At 41.7% G+C, this 17,728-nt stretch overlaps 1 protein-coding gene across 1 annotated transcript in view; it reads right to left on the bottom strand.

Moving 5' to 3' along the window:
* Positions 1–17,728, bottom strand: part of RYR3 (ryanodine receptor 3) — a 509,236-nt gene that overhangs the window by 278,899 nt on the left and 212,609 nt on the right. The window contains 4 exon segments of the mRNA XM_064570716.1: positions 2,189–2,288; positions 3,182–3,294; positions 6,938–7,016; positions 9,286–9,360. Coding sequence (XP_064426786.1) covers positions 2,189–2,288; positions 3,182–3,294; positions 6,938–7,016; positions 9,286–9,360 — 367 coding nt within the window.

Below are 17,728 nucleotides of genomic sequence, written 5' to 3'. Positions count from 1 at the left end.
ACCGAAGGGAGGCGAAATGTCATTCTAGGATCCCAGAGCAGATGAGCCACTATCGATAAGCACTTAGCTTTCAGCATAAGGAATCTCAATAGTCATGGAGTTGCAAGATGTATGGGAAACAATGAGCTTCAAGGACATAATGACCCATTAGTCTTCAAATAAATTCTGAGCCTTAATTCAAAGAACATACAGGGAGAGGGACTCCAGTCTGAGGTTTACCTTGTACGAAGAAATGGAATTTGTTATCGCTTTGAATAAAAAAATTCTCTAGACTAGTCTGTTCCCAGGAGACATATGGACTTAATATACTCATGTCTCCATCAGGAGTTTTTTTTAAAAAATCACATAATTAGATCACTTCAGGGGCTACCAAACTATTCTGAGTGTTGAATTAACAGTAAGGATGATGAAATGAAATCATGCCAGAGGAGAAAGGGGTGTTTATCAGTACAAATTGTACAGGGACAGTGTGATATTCCCATAGTTTTTTTTTTTTTGTAACCATGTGAGGCAAGTTCTTCTTAAACTTCTTGCAAACAGTCAGAAATCGTTTCCCAATTTTCCTCTACCTTACTGTACTAATAGTTGCAGTTGTATACCCTTTTTTTGCATTAAAATCATTCATGATATACTGTCGGGGAATTCTTAACAGCCAATTTATTTAGAAAAATTAAAACCTTCCACAATCGTGCTCTTGATTACACTCTATCATTTCATGATGGCGAGGCCATGCCCCACTTGGATCCATCATTTGCAGTCTTCAGGCTTTTCCAATCAATATTCTATTCACACGGAGAAAACTGCCAAGTGCTGGTGCATTACAGCGCTTACTAACTGAACTCTAGCTGGGCAATATTCGGGAAAGAAGGGTCATGATAAGGACCACTTATGCTTTCAGGGCTGAAGTGGGCTTCTCACCAGGGATGCTGAGAGGGCATTTTCTGCCTGGCCAGATGACTCAAGTGATGAGCTATCCAGGCTAAATTACAAGGGCACTCAACACATCGATAAGGACCTTTTTGACATGATTTGCAAACACTTCTTAATTAATCTCCACAAGTTGTCTGTTGGGACTGGGGAATCATTTTATTCCTACTGTGAAAATGAAAAATTAACATGGAGAAGATCCAACCAAAACTTTCTTGGGGAAGACTGAAACCCAGAGCTTCTTGATTCCTGACAGAAAGGGAATGACAACAGACTCAAGGTGGTGGGTTAGTTTTGGTGTAAAAGCCTTTTTAAAGCCTTTTTAAAAGCCTTCCACATGTTGCTGAAAGAGTTAAAAATCTGTCATTACCTGACTATTCAGCTTTGTTCTGATGCCTCCTGAAACTAGGACAACACTTTGACATCCTTAGTTTTCCCTCTATTTTCAAACATCTTATCATAGAAGGGCATTCCCAGTTTGAAACTACTGGGCTCAGGATCAAAAATCTGGTTAAAGCTGTGGTATGAGTATTTTTAAAAAATTCTGATCTTGCTGTAAAGTGCTAGAATGGAAGATGATAACCTATATCAGTCACTGGCATTTGATTATTCTACTCAGCTGCAATATTGCCCATGAGTATGGTAAGGCCAGTATATTTATTCTCTAACTTGAAAGGTGCATTGACTTTGCCTGGCTCCAAGAAATAGGATATGTTGAACAAATTTTGATGATCTTACTTCCACAGGAAAAATAAAATACTGAGAAAATTCTATTACTGTTAAATGGTCTTCCATAAATACGAGTAAAAACAAATGGCCAAACACACTTTTATTATAAAGTCTTCTTCCACCTGTATGGAGAGATGCGTTGGGGAGAAATAGTACCAGCATCACCTTCTCGGAAAATAGTCTCTTCTAAGACTGAAGTTGCTGAGGCCTATACCCTTCTCACCAGTAACCATAAATGGAAAGAAAAAGTCAGTGGGAGAGGGAGAGTGCATATCCAAATCCTGCATGCCTATATACTCTAAAGGTGGGCTCTAAAGGATTAGAAGGTATTGTCAGGAATGCCCCTGTCATCAGAAAGCAGGACAGAAAATAATCCACACCCACATCAGAGAATGAGATTCAGGGGAACTAAAATAATGTTAGCTGCGTAGCAAGACATGAAGCAGGAGCTGAGAAGCAGCAGAAAATGTCAATATATATAGCTCAAGACAGACTGGAAGGCTGAGGGCTGAATGCACATAAAAAAGCACACCTTCTTCAATGCTACTTCCTGAGCACGTAGGATGTACATTCCAGAGTGTTTGCATAAAAGAGGCGTCCACTTGTATGTTCCCATTTGATACTGAGAGATGCTGCAGCAGAAACAGAAATGAGACATCCTTTAAATCACCAGGCCAGTCCTGACAGAAGCAGCTCAACCCAGAATCTCAAGGATTGAATTCAAGAGTCTCCCTGTCATCAGGCTCTTTCTACATAGCCCGTAGGAGACTGCTGTACACAATCTAGAAGCAGCTTCAAAGTGGGACACTTTATTCAGGGAAGAGGAAGTTTTCAGCTGCAGAGGTGGCAGACGAGTGTTGACTTCATCCCCTCAGCTGGATCCCTGATTCAACAGGAAGTTATAAAATGTCTCATCTTGTTAGAAGGGAATTCACAAATGGCAAATGACTCCAGCATTTGGTCTAGACAAAGTAAAATTGCCCGCAGTAATGGTGCTGAGAAGCTTAAAAACTTCTCTCTGACACTTCTCTGATATTTGGACACCTGAGGGCTTGATGTCAGTGATGCCCAGTACCCAATCCCCAGGTGCAAAAATCTCACCTGCATCTTTCAACCCCTGTGACGTGCCATTTGCCAAAACATTTTAAATTCTCCATTTCTCCCACATCAGCTTATTTTCCTATATCCTGTTCTTTCTGGCTTGTTCTTTGCTGGACAAGAGCTAAACCATGTGAGAAATTCACAGTAAAGGTAGCTAATGTATAAATGGTTTTCTCAGGAAGTGCCTGGGCATTTTAGAAGAGTTGCTGGGCACAGTACCTTAATCTGAAAGGACAATTAACAGTTAAATTTCCAGGCCCCATGATAATGTGGCAAGGGAGAGAACTGAACCACCTACCTTTCTGGTATACTGTGCAAAGGATTCTTATCCTACCCAACTTAATGTGGCTCAGTTTGCCTCAGCCATTAGTTCCTAAAGGAAAATATTCTGAAAGTGAAAAGATGACTGTTAGGAGGTACTTACAAGGTATCTTTCAGAGGACACGCTCACGAGGATGAGGTCATCACCAATTCGAACTTTCTCTCCCTCAGATCTCTGTTTGGAAGCGGGATGTATGGTCCACCAACAGGCTTCTCCTACATAAATGCTCCTTGAGTTAGTCATTGCTTCATGGAAATCAGTGTCCCTAATTCTGTCCCTCATTCTCCTTTCTCCTGATAACAATCCTTCAAGAGCACATGCACACACATACACATACTCCAGACCTCAGTCTCTATTTAGCCGCATATCCACTTGACTATGTCCAACACTTTTGCTCTCTCTAGTGACAGGAAGACAGTGTTTGGGAGAGAGTATTGGAGGCCAGAAACTATAGAAGCCTTTGACTATTTTTAAGACATATAGAAAAATGCATTCTTCAAAGGCACTTACAAATCTTTAAGAATTGACTTCACTGGTCTACTACTTATATACTTTTATCTTTGCCACACTCTCCATGAAATTCTATTAAAATATGAGTAATTCTACTAAAAAATCAGAGATTTTCAAAAGGCCTAAATCTACAAAGACTAGGACAGCAGGTGAAAAGTTGATAGCAAAGAAGAGAAATGGACAATTTGGAAAAAGGAAAGCAGATAGATGCTTTTAGTGAAGAGGAAGCTAAAATCCAAGTCTTTAAGAAAGTAAGAAAATGGAGAAGTCGATTTCAAGAAATAAAGCCATCCCTGCTGTGTGTTTCCCAGAAAGTCTCCCAGAATTGGGAGGTAAGTTACTTATAAAGGTAGCAGCAGAAGATGGCGTTGAAAGCAGAATTGACTAGAAGCTATTAAGGGACTTTTATCTCCTGCCACATCTTTTTCTGTACCCTGCACAGCCAGATGACTCCTTGTCCTCTACCCTACAGAAGATTGAGTTAAATCCACAGAATGACCAACCATCAAAGTTCTGGTTTTGTAATACCAACCACTGTCAAACAAGGAAGTGAAAAGTATTGTGAAAAATAGAGAATCATTAAAATTTTATGCCCTGATGAGTAAAACCCCAGCTCCTTTCCCTCTGCCTCTGTGCCTCATACACTAGCTGAGATGCTAAATCTCCTCCTCCCCTCAAATTTAAGGATTCTTCTTTAGGAAAGCCAAACTACCCAACATAAAATATAATTCTGTCTGGGCATCTCCATTGAAATGCCTAGTCCTTGCCAGGTTAGCCAAAAGTGAGGCTTGACAGATGGCAAGCCATTGTCACACACTCAGGGTTTCTGGTCAGCTTTTACTGCCTTGATCTGAACATGAAGGGAGACCAAGGATCACCCAGCATCTAAGTCAAGTCACTAACATGAACGGCAAGAACAAAACAGTGGGGAAAGAGACTTGGAGAAAGAAAAGATTACAGAGAACCAAAGAAAACTTTTAAAAAGTCATATAATTAATAATCTTAGAGAGATAAGAAAAAGTTACATTCATAAAGCAGGAATGAAAGTATCCATGAATGATCCCTTTGGAGAAAAATTCTTTGATCCTGAAAGAGAGAGAAAGAAACAAGAGGGTTATAGGATAAAGTAAAAAAAAATCTCCCCAAAAGAATGAAGAGAAATAGATTAGAAATAGGAGTGAAGAGAAAATTAGAAAACCAATCTAGAGGATTTCCAGAAAGCATAAACAGAGAAAACAAAGTCAGGAATTAATGAAGAAATAGTATTAAACATTTCCCAAAGCTAGAAGACAAGCATTCAGATTGAAAAGGCCCACAGGGTCCCTAGCACAGTGGAGAGAGATCCACACCAGGGTCCATTCTCGTGAGACTTGGAACAAATAGGATCCATGCCCAGAAATATCACTGTGGAATTTCAGACAGAAGGGCAAAAGAAAAATCTAAGTAGCTCTGAGAAAATATCAATAGTTCTACATAAAAGATCAGGAATCTGAATGTAGATGTGTCAATAGCCAGGCCATAAGCTAGAAGAAAAGGAAGAAAGCCTTCATGATGTGGAGGACAAAACATATTTCCAATGTAGAATACTATGAATTACTTATGAAGCTGGAATTAAGGAACTTTTAGATGATAATTTACCTCCCATGGATCTTTTCTGTAAAAGCTATGGGATAATGGGCGCCACCAAAGTGACGTGGTAAACCAAGGAGGAACCCCTCCCCCCCGCAAAAAAAAACAAAACAAAACATGAGATCCGGGAAACATGGAATCTAGAAGAGAGGCAAAGGAAATTTTCTGGATGATGGTGGATGTTTCTAGAAGACGACACTGACAGAACAGCTGATATGAGTGAATCCGATCAGGGGAAAGTTTCAGTTCTACAGGACAGTTTGAAATGAATGAATGATTCGGTCACAGAAAATAAAGCAAACAATTTTTTTCTAACTCTCAAAAAGTCTAAAGTCATTTTACCAATGTAAAAAGAATGAACATATCGGACTATTCTGGTTATGAGTTCTAAGACTGACAGCTGGTTTATATTTGGAGGCCAACTCACAATCCGTGAGTGCGGCACTTCACACATTTGTGTCAGTAATTGTCAGCAAAGGTTGACAACAACTTAGAGGAAATTATATTTTAAGAATTACACTTTAGCTGAAAGCAAAGCAACCTCAAATCCAATGCAAATATAATCTTATTTTAAGGGAAAAAACTCAATGGGCGGAGGCAAGCCCACTCTCCTGCTTTTGTACAAAAAGGAGAAGTGGAGAGCCAGAGGTCCTCCTCAGGAATTCTCATACATCTCTGTACATATTGCAGAGATGGCAGGTGAACATGGTTTAATCTCTTGATTTTTTTCTAGATCCTCTATAAAATCAGACAATTTGGATCATTCCCTTATGAACTGACACAGTTTGGGAACAACATGGACTTTTGTCCTTTGACTACCCAACAGTGGAATTCCCCTTCCTATTTGGGGTAAATGTCATGATATTAAAGATTGTATTCAAATTAGACTCTTCCTGTAGTATGACCTAGGATGTTTTCTCTTCTCTGGCCTCTCTTTGTTCCTGTCCATTTTCCAAGCCTGGGGTTTCTACTTTAGAGCAGGTTCTACCCAACATTCACCCAGTAAATTCTCATTCTGCTTGAGTGAACCAGAATGAGTTTCTGCCATTTGCAACCAAGAATCCTGACTGCTATATAGCCCAACCTGTAAATGGAGCAGAAATTCCATATACATTGTCCTCGATGGATGGTCAGATTACCTATGAATGTTTCCAGCCACAGACAGCACCCTACACCCCAAGGCCAGCTGTTAGGTCTGCCAGATAATTGCAGCTATTGCAAAGTGGTTTTCTTCATTGAGGTGAAGTGTGCCTCCTTTCAACTTCTATCTACTGCTCCACTGGTCTATGGAATAACCCACACCAAGTCAGACTCTTCTTTGATACTGTAACTATAAGTATGTATAGTTATATTGGTCCTCTTATATTATTGGTCCTCTTGTATTTCCAGGGAGAACCTACATCATCCTGGTTGCCACCTTTCTCAGGATGCACCTCCTGACCATCAATATTTTTGACTGAACTCAAAACAAAACACAAAAATAAAAAATGTGTTTCCCAAAGTATATGACTCTGGTGAAAGCATTATGTTCTCCTTCATTCTTAGTTCCTATGTCTCTATCACACATTGTTTCTTTCTTAGTCTCCTAAATTTTATCAGACCTATTTTTTGACCCCACTGGTTGGTTGGTTTGGAATCCCAAATGAAGAACATATTCAATATCCTTAAGCCCTTAGCCCAAGACCCCAGTGAGTAGGAGATCTGGGAATGTTGACTTACCTGTGGCATGTTCCCGTAGACCTACATCAAAGGCAAGTTTATCTGTCTGGGATCTTGATGTGGTCAAACATGTTAGATACTGTGAAACAAGAGCAGATGCTAATGAAATCACACTCCTTTATTGGGTCTTGGCATCTCACCACTAGTTGGCTTCCAGTCATCAATTTCAACACTGAGCTATTGTAGAAAGGGCTTATCATATTCAATACTTTTATAGTATATTTAAAATCTCAAAGATGTTCTTATCTGATGACCCAGTGATTTAACTTCTAGAACCATATGCTACAGAAATAAGTTTGAAATTAGTATTTCAAACATATTTAGTCATATGCTTTAGTTCAAAGATACTGAAGAACTTTTACATTGGAGACAATATAAATGGAACATATACAACCAACAATAATAGAAAGGCTGATAAACTTTGGTACTTCATTTTGTGAAATATGTTACCATTAAGATGTTACCAAGTGTGTAATAGCATGGAACATATACAACATAGCACATTTGCACAGTTAACAGGTAAGCAAAATTTAAATGCCTGGCAACTAGGCTAAAAGGAATTATATAAACTGATAACTGAAGTTCCTTTTGGACAGTGGGAGGGACCATGATGATTTCCCTACTTCTATCGATTTTGTTTTTCAAACTTTCTATGAGCTATGAAACTTCTCTGTGTCTATGCTTTTTTTTTCCCCAATCATAAAAATACATGTGCATGTAGAACTTAATGATATTTAAAATAACTTAATAATGGGGGAAAAAACCCATGGCCCATTACTCGCCTCCTTTACTGACAGGCACAGTGGCTGATCTTGGAATTAGACTGGTAGGCAGATACGCACTTGGAATGTATTTTCTGAGTTCTACTTTTTTTTTTACTTCTCTGCAACAGGAAAGTGGAGAGTCATTTCATTGTCCAAAGTCATATGTCACCGGCTTCATTCTCAGAGCTGCTCCTAAAAAGAACTAACTAGTTTAACTCTAAAACTAGAGTTTCTGTTAACTGTGAGTCGGATTTTTTTGGGGGTGGGGAGAGCAAATATAATAATAAATAACATAATCCTTCAGAGTGCTACCATGCTGTTAGCCTGAGTTTTCAAAGCCATGAGAAGTGTGCTGTTGGAGGGCTGGGTCTATTTAGGTAGGAAAAGAGAAGTATGAAGGTTTGGTTCACCCTATGGATAAACACCAGGTTCTGAAAGATACACGCTCACTTCTCAATTCTAGACATCATCAGGATACAGAGTTCCCCACTCTCTCAATGTCCCCATCTCCCGCTCCAATAACATTCCATTTGGTCACTTTTGTTCTCCGTCCTTTGCCACGAAAGACTACAACAGATGAATGTTCAGGCTGAAAAGGTCAACTTCTTACCAGTGCTCAGGAAAAAAAATGCTGCAATAAATAAATTATTTACGAGGCAGCTGATGCTCCCACTGCCGGCGTGACAGTTCAAGCTTCGAGATGAACTTTGCTGCATACTGCAGGTGTAAACGTGTGAAAATGACGTCTTGAACTAATGCAACATTTTCCACTAGGGCCAGACAAAGAGGACAAGCCTTCCTCACACTGAGAGCAAGTGACGATGACAGAGGCAGGGACAGGAGCAAACATGATGAGAGCTGGCACGTACTACACTTGATTGGGATCGCGATATTCTCCTTAAGGTGCCCTGCCAAAGATCTGCAATATCTCTATTTTACAAATTGCATTGACTTCAAATTTGAACAATTTTTCTCCTCTTCCATTGAGTTATCCCCATTTTGGTTGATTCTGGTTCTAGAGCCCGAACTAGTTACAGCTCGATGAGCTTTCTGTGACTGCTCCGTATCTTCCTATCGCCTCTGGATTCACATAATACCTTCAAACGATTCCAGGACTGAAGGCAATGGATATCATCCCATTTCCTGTAGCTAGTCAAAGAGTTGAAAGTTCACAAAAATCTCATCTGATTGATTTTTCTTCTATGCTGGCTATCCTTATATGCTCAAGAAGTCCATTATTTCATGGTTTATTTCTTCATCAAGTCAACAAATATTTATTGAGCATCTAGTATGTCAAGGCACTGTCCTTAGTAGGGTTGGGTTTAGTGAAATTAAAAAAAAAAGACATGGTCCTCTGCCTCATGGAGTTGGGGGTGGTGGTGGTGGTCAAACATTAAGCAAATACATAATTGCAAAATGAGATAAACTATATGAAGGAATTGCAAAAACAGTGTGTTCTAATTATTTACATTGCAAATTATTTCCACTGTTAATGTAATCTACAAGCTTGTTGGTTTCCTATACTTTCTCCCCTCTTTTTCCCTCCTCTTTGAATGGTGAAAGCAGACACCCGGATGTGCTTACCATTCCGCTGAAGGAGTGCCGCAGGAGAATCGCGTGGCCATATAGCAGGGTCCTGTGGCCACCCCCTTGTGCTGCCTGTGGGGAAGGACAAGGAAAAATGTCAGCACAGGGCTTTTGTGGTCCCTCTGAGAGCAAAGCACGACAAGAATTCTGGAAGACAGACTACAGAGAAAAGACCCATGGCAAAGCTCCCAAAGAATTCATTCTAGAAGTGAGTGGCTAGCCTACGGGCAAGGGGGAGACGGTGACCACAGCCATGCAACATCCTTGGGAGAGGGTGTGTGAGGCCAAACCTCCTCTTGGAAATGTCCCCTGCCCAGGATCAGCAGCAACCCCGAGCTGTTCCACCAGAGAAGCATATAAATGAGATAGGTACTGCTTACCTTCCTTTGAAACTTCTCAGAAGCGTTCAGAGTGAGAGAGAGAAACAAATGTGATGTAACTCTAGCCTAGCGACAGAAAGGCAGCTTGGGGGACAGGCATATGGTCACATTCTGTACCCTGCGGTCTTTTCCCTTCAAGGCACTTGGCCTTCTGCCCAATCACTTAAATGGGTCCTATTTACCCAGATCTCACCATTCCAGATGGCTCTGAAATCCAGGACTTTCAAAGGGCAACCAGTAATGCAGAAATAGACCCATCGGTTGAGGGGCCTTCTTGGTACCTTCTCTGCCTCCCCGGACAGCCCCACCTTGGCTGTTCACTCAGTGGCAGCCAACCAGCAGGAAAGGCACAAGAGGAGAGACAGCCTAACATAAAGCCACTGTGTCTGCTGCTTTTTCCCAGAGTCTGAGCCACACGTCACTATCTGAACTGAATAGCACACGATCAGAGACAAAACTATTATTTCTCATGGAAAAAACTGAAATCTACAAGAAATCCTACAATTTTTTGGCATCAACTTTCTCAACCTTTTACCTAAATCTCTTCCTATCCTGTTGCCCTCCCCTCAGAGACAGTCAAATAGTTTTGATCACACACCCCTTTTAGGAAAAAATATTTGACCACAGGACCCCATCCCTAAGGCACAAAAATATTTGAGCAGAGGACCCCATCCCTAATGCACAAAAAAAGTATCCAAAGCCTGAGATGGAAATGAATCATAAAGAGAGATTCTAACATTTGCCTTCTATATGCCAAGGGCACTTCTTACGTACCTTATTTTATTCAGACCCGCATACCAGCAGCCCTAGAGGCTGGTTTGAGGTTCTGCTCCACTCCTCTCCTGCGCCTACCCTCCCTCGGAGCAATGAGCAATGAAGGGGAAAGCCAGGGGTACGGAGAGCAGCCTCAGGTCTGAATAATAAGTCTAGAGTCATTTTATTTCAACTCTATTTGGATTAAAAGAATCACTCTGTCAAAGAGATTATCTTTTCATGTCATACCAGGAACCTAAAGAAAAGAAAAATGATAGACGTGGTATCATGTTTTTTAAAAAGCTGATAACCATATATAAATGGGGCTGTACTTTTTCCTCACAGCTTGGAGAGATTTAAGGGCTCCCAGGCTTCAATACGATGGAGAAATTAAATGTTCTTTGTGCTGTTTCCAAATTTCTTGAAATCATTCGAACTAACATCCGTTGCTGTATTTACAAATGTGTCAACAGCTATGTTAAAATTAGTCATACCAAGTAATTTTTACATCCTGTCAGTCTGATATTTTCCCTGCACACCTGCAATATTAGAAGCTAATTGATAGCGCATGATGACTTACGTGTGGGTTTGCTCCCAAACTGGTCCCGTGTCTCCAGCTGAACTACCGACTACATTATATGTCCTGGCGTTAACCGTGGGTCACACCCTCGTCTTTGTTCCCATCAACTCAGCGAGCAAACTTAAAAAGAGTCCAGCGTCGCTGACCACAAAAAGTGGCACGGAAGGGCTCCGTGTTCCTCCTCTTCTCTGGCGCTGCTGGAAACGTCTCCTGGCCCTCGTGTTCTTTATTATGGTGCCAACAGAAAAGCAGAGAGACTAAGTCCAGGCGCCCCACTGGGACTGAATGGGACGGCACTGTGCAGCACCTGGGAGCCTTCCCAGCCCGACTCCTCCCTCTGCTAGGGCAGTGGTTCTCTCTCTGTCTGCTGGTTAAAACTTAAGCCACTGGACCCTGCTCCGCAGCACTTGCTTCACTAGGGCCAGGGGTGGAGCCTGGGAACTGGCATTTCTAACAAGTTCCAGGGGACAGGACACTGAGGTTGTTGGTCCAGTGATGACATTCTGAGAACCACTGCTTAAGGATCAAGCTTCAGTGCTTGGAAGAGGAGAGGAGCTTTTTCTGAGAAGCTTTGATAATCATCATCCTGGGAGAGCTACTCTGGGCACATACTATATGTAGGCGCTTTACATAACATCGTAGCCCATCCTCCTGACTTTCCTAAGTAGGAATAATTTCCCCCATTTATAATGTGAGGAATTTGAAGTTCAAAGAGGGTAAGTATCTTGCCGTCTATCACCGGGCTGGATGTGGTGGTGGGGGGAAGTGAACTCCTAGTTCACTCCAGAACTTGAGCTCATTTCGCTCTGGTTTCTATAACGTCTTCATTTGCCTACTGTGTACAAAACCCGTGTACGAAGTAACCAGGGAAGCAGGAGAGGGAGATACTTCCTCAGCTCCTGGAGGAAGGTGAATTGATACCGCTGGGGTTTCGTGAGCACTAAGCATACAGCGGCCACAGAACTATGCCAAGTGTGACACATGAACGATCTCACTTTCTATTTCCCATTAACGCTGTGACATAACTAGAGTAATTATCTCCATTTTAGAGCAATGCAAACTGAGGCTTCAAGAGGTTAAGTAACTTGCTCAAAGTCATACAGGTTCCAAGGGCAGAGTTGGGATTTAACCATATGCTATATGTTGTCTCCCTCTTGGTAGCCTGGTCTAGAAAGTCTAGAAAGACCTATGAATTAAAAAACCCATGTTACAAATAGGAAACAATCTGCCTATTAAAACAGATGAAATCAAGGAGCATTGGAATAGACCAGGAAGGTAAAAAGGTGTTGAGGAATAACTTTATCGATAAGGTAGATCCTGACAGGTCCGAGTGTTGGCCATCAATGAGAGTAGGAAAGAGGAACCCACATGAGCAAAGGCCTGGACGTGGAGAGTATGAAGTGCATGTGGGGACTAGCCGATGATTCGCTGACTAGCACTGGGGTCGGCTGAAATGAGAGAGAACATCTGGAAAAAAGTTAGGGCACAGGCGCGGGGCAGTCGGATTATGGAGGACTATGACTGCCAGTTCCACAGCTACCGGGACACTGGCGTAGGGGTTTTGTTTGTTTGTTTGTTCTGTTTTCTTACTGGTATAGGTTTTTAAAAGGAGAGTGTCACAATCAAAAATGTACCTTTGGAAGGTAACCCTGACCACACAATGGTGGAAGAATTGGGGCATCAAACCCTAGGGACAGAAAAGATCATTCTTTCATTCCATTTCCATGACAACAGGAGAATGTGGACCAAAAATCTTGTTGTCAACCTTTACTCCTTCCCCCCTCTCAGGCTCCCCAATCAAGCCAAAGCACCTCTGGGTGCCATCTTTGAAATCTATTCTATACCCAAGTATTCAGCTTGCTGCTGCCAGGCTGGTTCAACCTACTGCCTGTTTCACCGGGACAATAATAGCCTCCTAACTCTGCTGCATCCATACTCCCACTCCCTCTTATAGTCTGAACCAACATGGCAGCCAGAGCCATCTTTTTACAGCTGTCCTTCTCGTTCAGCTCCCCCCACCCCACAACACACCACCCACTGTGGCTCCTTTTCACACTCAGAAGTGCAACATCCTCACCATGGCCTCCAAGACCAGGCATCAGGATTTGGCAAATTTTCTCTGTCAAAGACCAGGCAGTAAAGGTTTTAGGCTTTACAGGGCACACGTGGTCTCTGTCACACAGTCTTTTTTACTTCAACCGACTTTTTCAAAACTTAAAAACCATTCTTCCCTAGAGGGCTATCCACAAACAAGCCGCAGCCTGAGTATGGCTGCGGGCCTTGGTTGCTGATCCCTGCTGTCCTTGATCTGGTTCCCTTCCAACTCTCTGACGTCAGCACCTACCAGGAGCATGCTCCCCATCACCACCTCTGCTTCAGCCACTTGGAACGCCCTCTGTTGTTCAGACTAGGATGCTCCCTCCTATAACAGAGCTTTGGCACACATGTTCCCCTCCACCTGGAATGTTCTTCCTCCAATACCCTCATGGCTTATGCCCAGTCTTCATTCAGTTCTGTGCTTACATATCTCATTAGAGAAGCCTTCTCTGATCACCCCTTCTGAAAGAAAAATCACCCTTACTCTATCTTAATTTGCTGATGTATTATTTCTTGAGACATTTATTATTAGCTGATATGAATTCCTGTTATCGCTGATATGTATCTCTCCTCTGCCACTCCCAAGCATATGAAAGCTCCGTGCATCTGTTGTGTCCTCTGCCACGTCAACATCACTTTTATCAGTACCCAGCAATGAGGAGGCACTCATATTCATATTTCCTGAATGAATAAATAATAATTACACAAAGTGGTCTTTTTGTCTCCCTTTTACAGATGGGAAAAGAGAAACTTTCCCATATTCGGCTTGTAGGCAGCGAGCGTGGATTTGAACCTGGGTCGAACTACATTTTCTACTAACTCTTTCCACAGTTTGACTCTAATTCTGAAATAACATTCCAGGAAAGATGTGATATGCTCCACAGAAGACTGCACGGGCCTGTTCACAGGGGCTCCAGACCTCAAGACTTCGAGGCTTCACTGGGATAGCAGTCCTGTCCCTCCACAAGTGACCTCCACTGTCACCACTGATGGGAGGAGATTACTTGGTACCACCTCACAGGATGGGGGTGGGGCAGGACAAAGCTGGTAAAAGCACCCTGATGCCAGGTCCAGAGGAAACATGTTCCACTAGATCACTAATTCAATCATCTTGCCTGTAATTTTAAAATTAATTCCATCCTTGACATTTCTTTTGGTGGTTACCAGAAGATGGTGCCTCCCAGTAAGATAAACCTGATGTGGCAACAAACAAAGGGTCACAGTGCTCTCCAGCCATACGTATTTCAAGACTGTTAGGCCTCTAAGCTACCTTCTTTTATAATCTGGAACCCCAATTCCTCTTTTTGGGTCCCAGGCTCTGGGAAGGCTCTCTGGTGAATGTAATATACCTCATGAAAGGCTTTAGAGGCCACCTTCCTGGGAGAACGTGGAGGGCATGAAAGCATTTGTTGGATGCAGCCGTACATGCTTTCATTTTCCCTTCTGCACCTCTGTTCTACTCTTTTAGGCTATCAAAGAAAAAAAGAAGCCTTGCTAGAAGGTCACAGAGCACTATTTCCTGAACGTGCTAGAGGCCCTTTACATTGCTCAGGAGGGCTACATTTCCTCTAATACAAGTGACAACTAATAACGATGCCAGATAAGTAAAAACCAAAAAAACAAAACACCCCAGTAACACCTAACAGTACAAAGGCAGGTAACTATTTTCAGTTAGAAAACGGAGTCAAAGATCCTATTCATGACTGATAAAAAATATTCAATTTTTAGGAATGTACTTAGATGAGTTAAACCTTCAGAATGAAACCACAAACCTTTATTCTATAAAATATAATTTGATTTGTGAAATGGAAAGGTGTACTTTGTTACAGAATAAGAATACCAATATTTGTAAATGCCTGTTCTTCCAAATTTAACTTACAGATTTAAGGCAGTTTTAATGAAAATTCCAATAGAGTATTTTGCAATTCAACAAACTTGCTATAAAATTCACCTGGCAATATGAACATTAAGAAATTTTTATCCTAAAAGGGAACTAACTTTTAGTAAATGTTATGAAGTAAAATTAATTAGTTCATTCTGGTACTGGTTCAAAAAGAACAATGTAGCACAATATAAGCAATCCATAAACAATTTATCAAGTATAGCCTGTGATAAAGCAGATTTTTAGTACATTGGCGGGGATGGGGGGAGGCATGATTATTAAGCAAATGTCTCCGCGATAGGTGGAGAGCAAATAAAAAAGCATTCGGGAAGAGCCACAGGAAATATAAAAGATTCTGGATGGATAACAGAATTAAATATTTCATTTTAAAATTAAATTCTAGAACAACTAGCATGTAATAGAATGGTCCACATTCCTTTACAGACCTAATATTTATCCATGCTTTGAAACAGATGCACTCCAAGCAAATAAAAAACAGATAAGATTGTACCAAAATCACTGAACTTCAGAGCACTGGAAACATTTAATAAATTACAGAATACTTTGTATCACTATGACAAATGGGTTAACATCTTGTTGAGATGTAAGAAACAAACTAAGCCTCAAGTAAAGAAACAGGCAAAGGATATGAATAAAAGATTCCTATCAGGAATAAAATTAAAACAGATGGAAGGGATTTTTTATCTCTTCTAGTAATGAAAGGAATGACAACGAAAGCAATTTTTATACATCATTTTACATCAACTAGATTTGCAAAAAAATGGGAAAAACACAGTGCTGTCAGAGCTGTAATTTAGCTGGAGTGAACCCCCACAAGGTGACACTGAGCGCAACACTTGTGTGTGGCAATGTGGTAATACAAGAGCCATAAAGAGGTCCGTAACCTTTGCTGTAGTAATTTCACTTCCGGGGGTAATTCAAGAAACGCAAAAAAGTATGCACACTGTTGTAATAAGAGCATTATAATGGAGGCAAATGAAACACCTGGAAGGAGCCTAAATGTCCAAAAGAAAAATGTTGCCTAGTAATCATGGGCTTCTTCAGGATGTTCTATCCCGTAGCCATTAAAGAAGTCAATTACAGAGGCTACCAGAAACACAGAGAAATGTGTTGTGACATGTCACTGTGAAAAGGCAGAATGCAAAATGCCTTCAACTGTTAATGCATATGCAAGAATGATAAAGAAACCTATAAAAACACAATAGCCAATTGGCTGGTTGCAGAACCAATGGAGACTTCCAAATTTTTAACACTACTATCATGTCATTTCAATAAAAAAACGCATGCGTGTTGGGGGCAACAACTGTTGGCGTGTGTTTAAAGAAGTGGAGTGCTCTAAAAGTGTTTTGTCTATTTGTTAAAACTGCATTTGCTCAAGGATGTCATTAGCTTGCCAGAATCCTCAGTGAATGGCTTTCCCTGCCTGAAGGGCTGATGGCAAGGCATAGCAGTATGCCTTCTTTTCAGCATTGATCCAGAGTCTAGCTCTTTTCTGGTGTTAAGTGGAAACTCCACAGAGGCAGTCTTTATCCAAGACCCCTCTGACCCCCTCCTTAGTTCCCTCAGGCCCAGCTCCAGACTCTAGAGGAAAAAATCTCTTGCCACAGAAACTCACTCCTGCTGGAATCCCAAACACACAGGTTCCTCTGACTGTCCTTTGAGGACCTTTCACATTGGATCCCATCCTTGTTCCTGGAGACTTGGTTTCTCCACTACTCCATGCTTCCAAGGCTGCCTCCCCCAGCTGCTAGACTCCAGGTCCACCTCCCCCTATTGCTACAGGCTAGCCCATTACCCCCCTCTGGTCAAACTCCCAAGTCCCCACTTTTCTAAGAGGGGTGGGCAGATGGGATGGGACAATACTTCCCCAGCTCAAAGGGCAACAAAGAAACTGATGGGGCATTTTCCAAACAGGTCTTGGATTATACACTCCTGGTAGCAGGGACAATTTTTCTTCTTTAATGATAATTAAGTAGTCCATTGAAATTTAGAAAGTGTGGGATGGGAGGGCACATGCATGATTAGTTTGATTTGTGCTCTGAAGTCAGAGTCAGGGAAGAGGACAACAGATAAGCACATTCTAGTTATCCGAATTCCCTTACTATGTGTGACATCCCAGAGAGCCCAGTGCAGGCCACTAAACACTTTTCTTGACTGCCTTTTCTGGATCAGATACTCTACTCGAGGTAACTGCCAAATCCAGCTTTTCCTGGGCTCCGCCTCTTGGGATATAAAAACACTATAGAAGCACAAGGGACCATTCTTCTAATTCGACACCTTGATTTTCTATTTGTAACGGGATGGTTAATACGGATCTAAAACTCTTAGAGGAGCCTGAACCAGTGTCTACAGAAAGCCACACCTTCAGGACAGAATCTCCTGCCTCTAAGAAATCCTTCAAGTGAGTCTGGGGGGCAACTCAACTAGGACAGTGCAGGCCTTTAAGCTAAATGTACTTGCAAGGAGGCCATTTCCTTGGCATCGTTGACGGGACTCTTGGGATATCGCTAAAAATGGAAATAATGAAATAGAATTTTAATGAAGTTTAGAAAAGAGAAGGAAGGTGGGCCATCTGACAGCCCCACTTCCCCAAGTTCAGTGATCATGGCAGTCTCCCCAGTTGCCTTTCCAAAACCACAGGCTCACATGGCAGAGGCTGTGAGGCACAATAGGACCCCCGAGAGAAAAGGCTGACTCGGGTTGGCTGAAGGCCTGTGGCAGTCACTG

The sequence above is a fragment of the Mirounga angustirostris genome, unplaced genomic scaffold (genome assembly GCF_029215605.1).
Source record: "Mirounga angustirostris isolate CCGP_5_RB_7025 unplaced genomic scaffold, mMirAng1.0.hap1 SCAF_9, whole genome shotgun sequence".
In the NCBI taxonomy this organism is placed as follows: domain Eukaryota; kingdom Metazoa; phylum Chordata; class Mammalia; order Carnivora; family Phocidae; genus Mirounga; species Mirounga angustirostris.
Note: the sequence above shows the minus strand (reverse complement) of the source record. Positions and strands in the feature narration are given on the sequence as shown.